This window comes from Girardinichthys multiradiatus, chromosome 4 (genome assembly GCF_021462225.1).
Source record: "Girardinichthys multiradiatus isolate DD_20200921_A chromosome 4, DD_fGirMul_XY1, whole genome shotgun sequence".
NCBI lineage: Eukaryota > Metazoa > Chordata > Actinopteri > Cyprinodontiformes > Goodeidae > Girardinichthys > Girardinichthys multiradiatus.
The window spans coordinates 13,446,213-13,461,116 of record NC_061797.1 but is presented as its reverse complement, the minus strand read 5'-3'; the positions used below and the strand labels follow the sequence as shown (position 1 = coordinate 13,461,116).

General features: G+C 39.7%; 1 protein-coding gene across 3 annotated transcripts in view; it reads right to left on the bottom strand.

Moving 5' to 3' along the window:
- Positions 1-14,904, bottom strand: part of LOC124866813 (protein unc-13 homolog C-like) — a 188,194-nt gene that overhangs the window by 130,153 nt on the left and 43,137 nt on the right. For all 3 annotated transcript variants that reach the window (XM_047362769.1, XM_047362770.1, XM_047362772.1), the window contains 2 exons: positions 13,083-13,310; positions 7,441-7,582 (listed from right to left, as the gene is read on the bottom strand). In XM_047362769.1, the coding sequence (XP_047218725.1) occupies positions 7,441-7,582; positions 13,083-13,310 (370 nt within the window). The remainder of the gene's footprint in view (positions 1-7,440; positions 7,583-13,082; positions 13,311-14,904) is intronic.

Here is a 14,904-nt window from a genome sequence, read left to right as displayed (position 1 = left end):
CCATCATTAGTTTTTCTATTCGCTTAGCAAACTAAACGTACCAAATTTTCAGAGAGATAAATCACAATAACAGCAGTGTTTTGTAAAAGTACTCACACTCCTTGAACTTTTTCACATTTTGTCATGTTGCAACAGTAAACCTTACTGATGAATCAAAATATCCCAACAGCACGATCCTGCCACCACCGACATTCATCATGTCCATGGTAAGTACAGGGTGATCTGCAGTGTTGGTGTTTTGCCACACAGCCTTTTGCAGTATCGGTCTTGCTTGACCAGATCACCTTCTTCCACACGTTCACTGTGTCCACTGTGTGACTTGAGGCCAAATGCAAATAGGACTTCTTTCAACAGTAGCTCTCTTCTTAGCAGTCCTTCCTAATAGACAGGATTGAAGAGTGAACAACAAATTGTTCTCTCTAGCTACTTTCCAGTCACTTGAGTCAACTTTTTATTTGTTAAAAAGTTGCACTTTGTGTTGGTCTATCCACCCAAAAAAGTCAAATTAAATACACTGAAGTTTAAAACTGGATTGTGACAAAATGTAAAAATGTTGAAAGGATATGAATACTTTAGCAAAGAATGGTATGAACTGTAAAATGTCCATCACTATACCTTTTCATATAAGTGTGACTAAGTAAAACTTTACTCTTCTGAACACAGTAAAGAAATCATAGCTGTCCAACCCACCTGAGATGGGGTCAAGCTCTTATGCTCTAGAATTGAAACCAACAGATTACATTCTCTACTAATGGCATGTTGTGTGAGCCACCCACAGAAATAATATCTGTGGTGTTTATTTGAACTAATCTCTTTCTAGGGGAAGCACAGGCTGCTGTGGCACTGGGGCACGAGTCTCTACTAAGCAATGTAATGTATCGCTGTATAAATCGACATCCCTGTAGTAAAGGGATGTCTCCTTACAGGTGTGGAGCCTCGTCTGCAAACACAAACATTCAGTAAATCTCTGTAGTATACAAGCAAAGTATTACTTATAACAGACACTGTATTACTGACCAACTGCATTATAAGAGGCTGTGGAGCCTCACATGAATATTTAATTAATACAAAAACCGGCCATAGTGATATTATGAAATACTTCCACTGTCTTTTAAGAGAAATACCCAATAGGCAAGTACTGGGAAAGAGCTCATCGTTATGATACGTTAAATTTAAAAAAGAAATAGCAGCAAACAAAGCCACGATGAAGACATTCAAAACTTATCAAAGTTGTCCTCGAGATTTAGATTATAAACTGCATATAGTTAAAAAGAAAAAAAAAGATTTTTACAGGCAAGGCTTGATAAAGCAGCTCCTGGGAAGAATATATTGTTTTCCTTTACTTACAGCTTTCTAATGTTTCTGTTCACATTCCTCTCAACACTGGCAACATCTGTTAAGATAACCATAGCAACCTTCTGAAAGGGAACCCAAAGCCTCTTATTAGAGGACTAAGGAAATGTTCGAAGTTGTTTCCTGGAAACTTGCTAACCAGTTATTATATAAAATATATCTTCTTTTAGATGAGCAAGAAAACCAAGCAACCCATTTAGAAGAGCTCATAATTTCATGGGTTGCTATGTGGAGAATAACTAAAGAACAAAACAGAAAAATGTATTGATAATGTCAATGTGTTTACTGCAGACATAGTATCTCAATAAATGCCAATATTTTTGAAACATTTATTTCACTCATTTAATTTAGAAAGTGAAAACTCAGGGTGGATAGGAGGGGATCAGCCTGTGGTTCTGCTGATGTGTTAAGGAAACCCAGGTTGCTTTAATAGCAGCCTTCAGCTCATCTGCACTGTTGGGTCTGGTGTCTCTGATCTTCCTTGTGGGGTTCAGGTCAGGCCACTTCGCTGGCCAATCAAGCATAGTGATACTATGGTGAATAAAGCAGGTATTGGTACTTTAGCAGTGGGCAGGTGTCAAGTTCTGCTGGAAAATTAAATCAGCATCTCCATAAAGTTTGTCATCAGAAGGAAGCAAGAAGTGCTCTAAAATTTCCTGGTAGACAGAGAAACAATCTAGTTCTTGTTCTCCTTACATAAGCAAGGTCTTTGGTTGAGGAGTGGCTTAACACAAAGATTGTGAAGACTATGTCCTGGATATATCCATGTGTTGTGGCTCTTGAAAAACTGATTCCAGCTACAGTCCATGCTATGTGAATCTCCCCAAAGTCTTGATTGTGCTTTGCTTAACAATCCTCTTAAGGCTGTGGTTATCCCCTGTTGCTTGTGAACCTTTTATAAAGCTTATAAATAAAGATCCAGCCTCTGAACAGCCATTATTTTTAGCCATTACATTTCGTCCATTCTTTTTGCAGATGACGTGGTCCTGCTGGCCCCCTCTAGCCCAGACCTAGGATGCACTGAGGAGGTTTGCAGCTGATTGTGAAGCGGCTGGGATGAAGATCAGCTCCTCCAAGTCCGAGACCACGGTTCTCAATCGGAAAAGGGTGTCTTGTCCTCTTCAGGTTGGAGGGGAGTTCCTGCCTCAGATGGAGGAGTTCAAGTATCTTGGGGTATTGTTCACGAGTGAGGGGAGAATGGAGAGGGAGATCAACCGACGGATTGGTGCGGCTGCCGCAGTAATGGGGTCACTGTGCCAGACTGTTGTGGTGAAGAGAGAGCTGAGCCGAAAAGCGAAGCTTTCAATTTACCAGTCGGTCTATGTTTCTACCCTCACCTATGGCCATGAACTTTGGATCATGACTGAAAGAACGAGATCCCGGATACAAGCGGCTGACATGAGCTTCCTCCGTTGGGTGGCCGGGCACTCCCTTAGAGATAGGGTGTGGCCATCTGGGAGGAGCTAAGAGTAAAGCTGCTGCTCTACCACATCGAGAGGAGCCAGTTGAGGTGGCCCGGGCATCTATACCGGATGCCTCAGGAGGTGTTCCAGTCACGTCCCACCGGGAGGAGTCCCAGGACATGCTGGAGGGACTATGTCATTCAGCTGGCCTGGGAAGACGACGAGTACGAGTACAGGTAAATATCATCAGTTAGTAAGGATAATTCTTGGTTGTGTGATGCTTTATTAGGACCTAGGTGCAAAATACACCAAGCTTTTATCAACCAAAAGCAAAAAAAGGGCACAATGAAACAACTACAGGTGGGAAAGACTAGAGCAGAGGTGTCGTTGTTCACCTGCATGACGCTCCGCTATTGGGAAAGAGAAAAAAGTAACAACTGTTTCCATTCTGCCGATCTATCTAAGCTTATCAAAGAAAAGCAAGCTCAGGTGTCTCATTAAACCTCAGTTAAATTATGAAAACCAAGTACAACAGGTTTAAATGTCTGTTTATTGGAGACTTATTCAAAAGAGCTCCAGTTTTCATTATAACAAAAGCAGGCTTATTATTTATGTTGATTTCGTATTTATTTAGATTACTTATTCACTTTCACTGCAACAGGGTGATCATTTTGATTCATTTGAGCTCAAAAGAATAAAATGTCTATGAACTAAACGATCAAGTTGAAGAGATTACATAAAATATGTTTCATTTAATAATCATTTGTTGTACCTTCTATTTTTGCTAACATGTTTGACTGAGGGCAGTGTTTCCCCTATCATTATCCAAGGGGGCGCCCCACAGACAAGGCAATAATAGTAAGTTTTCACAGTTGATGTCATTAACTTTATTAGATCCCGTTGTGAGCGATTTCTGTCCCTGCATTGTTGCTAACCTACTTTCTATGACCTAACTTAACAAAAGCTAAACAAAAACACACTCCTTATACTCTGTGTCTCTGACGCATATATATATATATATATATATATATATATATATATATATATATATATATATATATATATATATATATATATATATATATATATATATATATATATATCATGCTGTTACCAAGGCTGCTCTGGGTTTTTCGGATCAATATCTAATCCACCTCATCCCAACCTACAGACAGAAACTAAGAGCTTCCAAACCCAAGGTTCACACTGTTAAGAAGTGGACTGAGGAATCAAAGCAGATGCTACAGGCCTGCTTTGAATGCACAGACTGGACTGTTTTTGAAACCTCAGCCACTGACTTAAACCAACTAACTGATGTGGTGACATCATACATCAGTTTCTGTGAGGACATGTGTGTGCAGACCAAGACCTTCTGCACCTTTGGGAACAACAAGTCATGGTTTACTCCACACCTCAGGAATCTGCACAGGGAAAAGGAAGAAGCTCACAGCAGTGGAGATTGGGCGTGGTACAAGCAGGCCAGGAACAAACAAACAAAAGAGATCAAAGCAGCTAAGAGAAGCTACAGTGAGAAGCTTAAGAACAGCCTTTCTACTGGTGACACTTCAGCTGTATGGACTGGTCTGAGAAACCTGACTGCCTATAGGAGCCCCTCCACCCTTCCTGAACAGAGTCGTCTCCTGGCCAACCGTCGGAATGGCTTCTACTGCAGACATGACAAGAAGCCATTCACACCTCAAACCATCTCCTCCACATCCCATTCAGGAACAAATTCCTCCCATAAAGTAACCAACCCCCTACCTTCAGATCCTCTGCCTGCACTAAAGATCTCCGAGGAAGATGTAAATAGGCTCTTTCAGCGCATGAAAACAAAGAAAGCTGGAGGACCTGATAACGTCTCCCCATCATGCCTGAAAGCCTGTGCAAATCAACTCGCTCTGATCTTCACAAGGATCTTCAACAAGTCACTGGAGAAATGTGAGGTCCCCTCCTGCCTCAAACGATCCACCATCATCCCGGTGCCCAAGAAACCCACCATCGTAGGATTAAATGACTACAGGCCTGTAGCCCTGACGTCTGTGGTCATGAAATCCTTTGAGCAGCTGGTGCTGCAGCACCTGAAAGACATCACAGGCCCCCTGCTGGACCCCCTGCAGTTTGCTTACCGAGCAAACAGGTCGGCAGATAATCCTGTTAACTTAAGTCTACACTTCATCCTGCAACACCTCAACCACCCAGGGACGTATGCCTGGATCCTGTTTGTAGACTTCAGCTCAGTCTTCAACACCATCATACCAGACATCCTCCACCAGAAGCTCACTCAGCTCAACATCCCAGCCTGCACCTGTCAGTGGATAAACAGCTTCCTGACGGACCGACAGCAGCAGGTGAGACTGGGGAGCATCTTCTCCCGATCCAGATCAATAAGTACTGGTACCCCCCAGGGGTGTGTTCTATCCCCACTCCTCTTCTCTCTGTACACAAATGACTGCACCTCATCGGACTCGTCCGTGAAACTCCTTAAGTTTGCAGATGACACCACTGTCATTGGACTGATCCAGGATGGTGATGAGTCTGCATACAGACAGCAGGTGGATCGGCTGGTACACTGGTGCGGTCAGAACTACCTTGAACTGAACCCACTCAAGACTGTGGAAATGGTGGTGGACCTTCGGAGAACACCACCCCCATACACCCCCTCACCATCCTCAACAACACTATATCGGCCGTGGACCACTTCAGGTTCTTAGGAACCACCATCTCTGAGGACCTGAGATGGTCTTCACACATAGACACTGTTCGAAAGAAGGCCCAGCAGAGACTGTACTTCCTGAGGCAACTCAAGAAGTTCAACCTTCCACAGGAGCTGCTGGTCATCTTCTACACTGCCATCATTCAGTCTGTCCTGTCTTCGTCCATCTCAGTGCGGTTTGGCTCATCCACAAAACAGGACAGGTGCAGACTGCAGCGTATAATCAGGAATGCAGAGAGAATAATCAGGGCTGACCTTCCCTCCATCCAGGACTTATACAGGTCTAGGGTCAAGAAAAGAGCTGCTAAAATCTCTGCAGACCCCAAATACCCTGCACATAAACTGTTCAGAGCTTTACCTTCAGGCTGCCGCTACAGAGCACTGTTTACTAAAACCAGCCGCCACAGAGACAGTTTCTTCCCCCAGGATGTTTCTCTGTTGAACATTCAATAGAGTACAAAACAACAGCATACAGATGTTGCAAATGCACCTTTTTATTATATATGTGTATATTGTACATTGTAAATATGTATATTCTGTAATGCAAAAACAAACCAAAGAGCAAAGTGTACCGGAGTCAAATCTAGTTTAAAGTTTGCCACAAGTCACCTGGGAGACACACCAAACATGTGGAAGAAGGTGCTCTGGTCAGATGAAACCAAAATCGAACTGTTTGGCCACAATGCAAAACGATATGTTTGGTGTAAAAGCAACACAGCTCATCACCCTGAACACACCATCCTCACTGTCAAACATGGTGGTGGCAGCATGGTTTGGGCCTGCTTTTCGTCAGCAGGGACAGGGAAGATGGTCAAAATTGATGGGAAGATGGATGGGGCCAAATACAAGACCATTCTGGAAGACAACCTGTTGGAGTCTGCAAGAGATCTGAGACTGGGACAGATATTTATCTTCCAACAAGACAATGATCCAAATCATAAAGCCAAATATACAATGGAATGGTTCACAAATAAACGTATCCAGTTGTTGGAATGGCCAAGTCAAAGTCCAGACCTGAATCCAATCGAGAATCTGTGGAAAGAGCTGAAGACTGCTGTTCATGAACGCTCTCCATCCAACCTCACTGAGCTCGAGCTGTTTTGCAAGGAAGAATGGGCAAGAATTTCAGTCTCTCGATGCAAAACTGATAGAGACATACCCCAAGCGACTTGCAGCTGTAATTGCAGCAAAGGGTGGCGCTACAAAGTATTAACACAAGGGGGCCAAATAATATTGCATGCCTCACTTTTCAGTTTTTTATTTGTTAAAAACATTTGACACATCCAATAAATTTCATTCCACTTCACGATTGTGTCCCAATTGTTGTTGATTCTTCACAAAAAATTAGAATTTTATATCTTTATGTTTGAAGCCTGAAATGTGGCAAGAGGTTGAAAGGTTCAAGGGGGCCGAGTACTTTCGCAAGGCACTGTATATGGGAACCACTGTTGCAGAGGCTGTCAGTGACCGTCTCCTGAACAGCTGTTAAATTTGTTAAAAACTGATTTCCTATGATGTCGGTATTAAAAAAACTTTTTATTGGTTTTATGTTATATTGTAAATGTCTGAGAAACTGTATTTTCGGTTTTCAATAGCTACAAGCCATAACCATCAAATTTTTCAAAAATAAATGCTTGAAATATATCACTGTGTGGAGTCAATCTCTGCAGTGCACGAGATTATCTACTGAGCTGCATTTGTATTCTCCAAGGTCCTCAGCTTGTGTTAAAAAGAAGTGTGATTGATGAAAAAGAAATATAAGCACAAATCTGCAACAACAGCAGCATACCAATAGATAATATATTATAATTCCAAAACCACAGCTGGTATGCAACATGTCTCTGCTGGTTAATCATGTAAGAGGCAATAACCTGTTTACAAATGTCTTAAGATTCATTAAAACAGTTGATTCCTAATCCTGCTGGGGGATTAGCCGGTCAAAGAAATGTCACATTTATAGAAAGCACTCACAAGTGGAACTTTTCATCCCAGACAGGGTTGAGGTTGCCAAAGATGGTTTTGGTCCTGCGTTTGGTCTTCCCCACCTGGACTGTGACATATGGGTCGCTGGATCCAGTTTTATCCTTGGCCTGTAATCCCTGTGCACACATGACTGAACACAAGACAGGAAGACATCACATCAGCATGGCAAACAGCAACCTCCCTACGTAAAGTATAAAAATGTTACTCATGCCAATAACATGACAGATCTAAAATGTAATTAACTCATGAGGAAATAATTTGGAAAGTCAAAAACAAAATGACGATCTGGAGGAATCAGAGGTAGATCTTTTAGCTACCCAAGAAGGATGGCAAATATAAAAGCAGGGATATTGCAGAAAAAACATCTGAATTGTTTATAACACTGTAATTGTATCTAACTTTCTAATAAAAAAGTTACAATTTTAACCATCCTTCAGGGGGATTGAAATTTTACACAGTTGGCAGTCTTGTCTGAATATACATTAACTTGCATGCTCTGAAAGCCTTCTTACAAAACAGCTGTCAGATCTTTTTTCATGCTAAAACATGAAGTTTGGTTTAATCAATCTGCTGACATAAGCAACAGGGATAACAGCAGCCTTGAGAGCACTTCTGAACTATAGAATATGTCAGAAGCATCCTACCTAAACTATGGTGAAAAACGACTGGACTGTTGCTCAGTGGTCAAAAATCCTGTGAAACTAAATTGTGGAAATTAGGATTTATTTTCCAGTCAAACTTATCACCTCTCCACACTGCTAAAGTACCAATACCTGCTAAAATGAAAATGGTATCACAAGAGGACACAAGAGACACCAAACCCACCAATGCAGACAAGTTTTATTAAAGCAACTTGGGTTTCTTTAATACATCAGCAGACCCATAGCTGATCTCCCACATACCTCGCTGCATTGATACAAAAGGAGTCTGGCCAAGTATAGAATGCATGTACCTTACAGCACATAAGCAGTGTTCCTATTTTAATTGGTTATATGTAATAAATTTTTTAAGAAAGTGAATTTACTATCAAAATTAGGAAAAACACTTAAAATATATCACTCCGTGAAATGAATCTACATACATTTTTCTTTTTGAACTGAATTACTAAAATAGGTTAGCAAATAAAGAAATTTACTGAGATGCACTAGGACAATTAATGCATTATTTAAATCAAGCCAGATAGTTGCAAGAAATGTAATATGCCAGCTGTGTCTTACTGACCTACAATTCATGCCTTTATGACCCACATACAATAATCAGTCTACCAGAAAGCAGAAGGGGAAATATTGCACATTTGGGTCGCTTATGTAACATTCACGCTGATTTTCAGTGATTATAGTACATTTGGTTTTTTCCAGTACAATGATGAATGTCCTGAATAATAACTTTGACATTAAAGTTGTCTCATGCATGCAAACACAGTGTATTTGATTTGTAGTAAACAGGTGAAACGTATACCTCACCTTGGGATTATTGTATAACAATTTTTTTAAGTATTAATGAGCTTTTCTAAAAATAAAGTAATTTCAAAAACCACATTTACTGACCATATTGATAAATTTATTGATGATGATGATGTAAGATCAACATTTAGTTCACTAATATCTATTGCAGATGTAAATTTCAATTGGATACTTCAAAAATTAGATCTGTGCCATACTCATCTTGCTAAATAAATAAATATATAAGGAAACAATGCAACACTTCAGTAATTGCACTTTCATTCACAGTGTTTTTTGTAACACTTAGCTTAAATTTAAGCTTAAAGTAGATTCCAGCCTCGTGTGAATTTCCACTGCTATAGTGTGTTACTGCTGAGTTGGTTCCTACCTACAAATAAAGAGCAGTGATTCAGAAAAGGAGGTGCATAGAGGGAAAGACTGTAGTATTTCACTTGCACCATAAAGGAATAAAGGACACTGCAGCATAAAATATGCATAAGTCACAGTCTAAATTATTCAGGGTACATATAGATCATTCAGCGCAAAGCTGACAGGAGTTGGGGGCAAGATATAGTGGTTTGGGGGGTCGGTGGCCTTCTTGCTTTAAGAGATCTCAAAATCAAACTTCTCCTAGAAAGAGTAGTGAAACAGTGTGTCCTATATATAAAGGTGTTAGGATGCTTCAAACAAAATGTTGGATTATCAGACAGAAGCTACATCATCTGAACGTAATTACTTTTTATGTTGGAATTCAACCTTTCCCACAGCAAGCAGTGAATGGGGAAGTGGAAGTGGGGGAAGTCTCCATTTTAATAACTACTCTAAGTGATCCTTGTCTGTGAAATCTATTAATGTGAACATTTTGAAAAGAAGAAACACGGAGTAAATATAAGTTAGAACAGCGTCCTAAATTAAACCGGAAATCCATTATTGAACCTATTTTGGTAATGTTGGAATAGGTGTTGTTTTATTTTTTATTAGGTAATTTCTGCCTGTTAAAAAATACGCTATGGTACTTTAAAGAGTAGAAACCCTAAAAATTAAACCGACAGACTTTATTAATTTACAAATGCAATTTTCTGAAAACTTCAATGAACACTGACATATTTGTATCTGGTTAAAAAAGGTTTAAAGTAAGAGAGTAAGTAAATTTTTATTTATAGGGCCATTTGTTTTACATAAACAAAAAACAAAAAATATAACCCTCTGTCCTTAAACCTGTTGACTGTTACACCAGGAAACTAATCTGAGGAGAGAATTCACAAAGTGGTGCCCCCACTTTATTTTTGCGTGTGCTCTCTGTGCAATTTCTGCATTCGATATATGCCGCACACTGCAATAAATACAGTGCCTTGCGAAAGTACTCGGCCCCCTTGAACTGGTCAACCTCTTGCCACATTTCAGGCTTCAGACATAAAGATATAAAATTCTACTTTTTTTTCGAAGAATCAACAAGTGGGACACAATCGTGAAGTCCAGTGAAATTTATTGGATGTGTCAAACTTTTTTAACAAATAAAAAACTGAAAAGTAAAATATTATTCGGCCCCTTTACTTTCAGTGCAGCAAACTCACTCCAGAAGTTCAGTGACGATCTCTGAATGATCCAATGTTGTCCCAAATGACTGATGATGATAAATAGAATCCACCTGTGTGTAATCAAGTCTCCGTATAAATGCACCTGTTCTGTGATAGTCTCAGGGTTCTGTTCAAAGCGCAGAGAGCATCATGAAGACCAAGAAACACACCAGGCAGGTCTAAGATACTGTTGTGGAGAAGTTTAAAGTCGGATTTGGATACAAAAAGATTTCCCAAGCTTTACACATCTCAAGGAGCACTGTGCAAGCAATCATATTGAAATGGAAGGAGTATCAGACCACTGTAAATCTACCAAGACCCGGCCGTCCCTCTAAACCTTCATCTCAAACAAGGAGAAGACTGGTCAGAGATGCAGCCAAGAGGTCCATGATCACTCTGGATGAACTGCAGAGATCTACAGCTGAGGTGGGAGAGTCTGTCCATAGGACAACAATCAGTTGTACACTGCACAAATCTGGCCTTTATGGAAGAATGGCAAGAAGAAAGCCATTTCTCAAAGATATCCATAAAAAGTCTCATTTAAGGTTTGCCACAAACCACCTGGGAGACACACCAAACATGTGGAAGAAGGTGCTCTGGTCAGATGAAACCAAAATCGAACTGTTTGGCCACAATGCAAAACGATATGTTTGGTGTAAAAGCAACACAGCTCATCACCCTGAACACATCATCCCCACTGTCAAACATGGTGGTGGCAGCATCATGGTTTGGGCCTGCTTTTCGTAAGGAGGGACAGGGAAGATGGTCAAAACTGATGGGAAGATGGATGGGACCAAATACAGGACCATTCTGGAAGACAACCTGTTGGAGTCTGCAAGAGATCTGAGACTGGGACGGAGATTTATCTTCCAACAAGACAATGATCCAAAACATAAAGCCAAATCTACAATGGAATGGTTCACAAATAAACGTATCCAGGTGTTGGAATGGCCAAGTCAAAGTCCAGACATGAATCCAATGGAGAATCTGTGGAAAGAGCTGAAGACTGCTGTTCATGAACGCTCTCCATCCAACCTCACTGAGCTCGAGCTGTTTTGTAAGGAAGAATCGGCAAGAATTTCAGTCTCTCGATGTGCAAAACTGATAGAGACAAACCCCAAGCGACTTGCAGCTGTAATTGCAGCAAAGGTTGGCGCTACAAATTATTAACGCAAGGGGGCCGAATAATATTGCACGCCCCACTTTTCAGTTTTTTATTTGTTAAAAAAGTTTGACACATCCAATAAATTTCATTCCACTTCACGTTTGTGTCCCACTTGTTGATTCTTCACAAAAAATTTGAATTTTATATCTTTATGTTTGAAGCCTGAAATGTGGCAAGAGGTTGAAAGGTTCAAGGGGGCCGAGTACTTTCGCAAGGCACTGTACATGCACCAAAACATGTCAAACAAGTCCAGCAGACACAAGCAATTTTCTGCTATGTTTACATCAAGTCAGAGTCCTCTTTCCTGCCACAAACAAAACAGAAATAAAGAAATGTAATTTGTGACAGCTCCAGATCCTGGCCTTGACAGACCAAGAATACCATTTCTAAATCAATAAATAATGTAAATACTTTTAATGCAACATTGCAGATGGTAAAAGTGGAATTATTCTTCCTTTCACCATCATCAGTAAAATATAAAATGGATTCATTAAATAAAAAAATAATCAGATTGTAAAATTAACACATGTAGTCTACAAAAATAGGTACTGTAGTAACTCTTAATGTTTTTTCAGAATCAAACTGAAACACTTGTTGTTTCTTGACCTTGATTACAGCCTGTTATTTTCACTTGCTAACTGAAACAATTATTAATTCCTATCACTCAGGTGGCGTCTCTGTGCTGACTTACCACCTCCACATTTCAGCAGGTATTATTTTATTTATGAATTTATATAAATATGCATAAATATAACTGGAGTCTCCCCTAAATGCCTACATAGCACTTTATTAAATTTGGGCAAATTGTGTATACAAAAAGAGATGCTAACTGCTTGACAGAGCTAATTTTTTACAGCCTATACTGTAATAATTAATATACCACCACTTAACATTTGGCATACATTGAGGCAACTTCATAAACCATCCCACTTCTTACCCTATATCTTTTTTTTTTATTACAGCTATAGCAAAAAAAACTACAAAGTGTTATCAGTGCGGATGGTTTGAGACCGTACACCCTGTGTGCTCACAGGCTCCACATGATGACGGAAAGGAACGTTAAATATTGAGCACACTAATATTCTTCATTGAGATGTCAATTTATTTCTCCCTAAACAACCAAGTCAATTTCTATTTTTGTCTCTCATTGAATGTGTAGAGAACATGGTCATGTAGTGCTGGAGGTTAATGACCAAGGGGACTGGGATTAATTAGAAATAAGTCAATTAGAATAAACACATTTGTCATTTTAGCTCGCTGTTGGCAGTTTTCTTGGTTTGGCATTGGAGGTTTACTTTGAAGCTTGCGTTCAATGGGTCACATGCAGCAACATCAGGACAAATACAAATTACTATTATTTTGATTGATTAAGGTATGACTAATTAAAAAAACCATTAACAGATGGTTTGAATAGTGTGGTTTGGCTTCCTAAGAAAGCAGGCTAACCTGTTATGGTGATTTTGGCAGACCACTTGGAGGTACCGTCCAGCACAGCCTGCTTGGCTATCTTCAAATGGGAGGCAAATTCTTCTTTAGAGATGTGGAACATCTCCTGGATCACCTCAAACACTTCAGGACGGTTCTTCTCTCTGATCTTCATACGCTCCTTCATAGCCATAATAATATTTTGAGTCTTGTCTTCTGCCCCATGCTTAGAACTTTTCTCCACAGCCCCTAAAAATGACCAAGAGTTTGGGTTGAGTACAATGTCTTATGCACTTTATAAATTTTTCTACTAATCTCACTTTCTTAGCAATCTGCTCTGTGCACACTGTGTGTTTAGTTCTAATAGTGAGCAATTTATCAGATTCATTGATTGTCCGCATGACTTTATTCGTTCATATTAATGCATGTCTGTGTGACAAGAGCCACATGGAACAATAGCCTCTTAATAATATCTGATCAGAATATTATCTATGTGCTGTGTGGTAATGGGTGCAGATTAAAGTGTAACAAAGATCATTCATGGTTTAAACCAGAAACATTTCTGTTCTTGTTTAAAATGTTATAAAACACAGAGTTTTATAACAGCCAGGGTGTAGATAATCCACTTAGAGCCTGAGCACATTGCTGAGGGGACCATCCTAAAGAGTCACATTGTTCTTAGTGTTTAGTGCTGTACTCTGTAATAACAAGGGAGTGCCTGGCAGACAAAGCTGATTGGATGTTGTAATGAGTGTAGTGGCTCACACACTGACACAATTGCACCATGGAGCAATGAGTTAAAGGTTCTGAAATATATGCACAGCACAAACCACCATAGCGACATTCAAAGGTTCTGCAGGACAAAGAATACATGTGAAACGAATACAAATACATGGAAATAGTTTTAAACAAATAGTTGGATACAAAATTTAGGCAAAGAGAAAAATTAAGCAATGAATGTAAAAATGCTAAAAAAAAATCGGCTGGTGAGTTGCAGCTTGGTATACCCCAACTGCAGATCAGACAGTCCCAGCTTTGAAAATTCAATATTTTTCAGGTAAGTGAATGAACCATACCTAAACTACACTACACTAAATAGTTGTGGTAAGAACCACACTTTGGTGTAGAGGTTGACTTAGACAGCCAAGTCTGTCTATGTCCTCATACCACGCCTATCCATTTTCTTGCCTGCATCTGTTACACCCTGCCTACTGTGAGTTTTGTTTTTGTAAATTAAACCTTACCAAGCTCCTTCCACCTGCATCACTGCATTCTGGGGTTCCACTCCAAGAAAGCCTCCTTCCTGACACTTTTTAAAATCTTTTTGCATTTTGAACCTCTGTCTGCCATGGAACATACCATATTTGCAAATGTTGGCAGCATTTGTTGAATCTCAGAACTGAGGTACATTCCCCAGGAACTAACTACAGAGACTGATGGTTTCAGTTAGTAATGCTAACCATGCTTATCGCTAATGAACGCAGTTTAAAATGTGAACTCAAATCATTTAGTTTTTTATTGAAGAAAATAGTAAAACCCTGTTTGACAGTGGCTCATTTCTCACACACATTATGTCATTGCCTCCACCTCCAATGTGAATAATTAATGACTTTACAGATTGAAATTGGCCAAAAACCTCTGATTGGTTGATATTGGTGCATTACACCAGTATTGTCATCAGACTACAGGACAAACAATGTTTTCAGGAATAATTTCTTCCATTATGACCCAATGTTATAAACAGAAAATTTTTAAAAACTAGAACTTCAAAGAGAAAATACATCTGTTGGATTATGAAGTTGCAAAAGCATAAATGGAGATGTAAAGTCGACATCTTTATTAG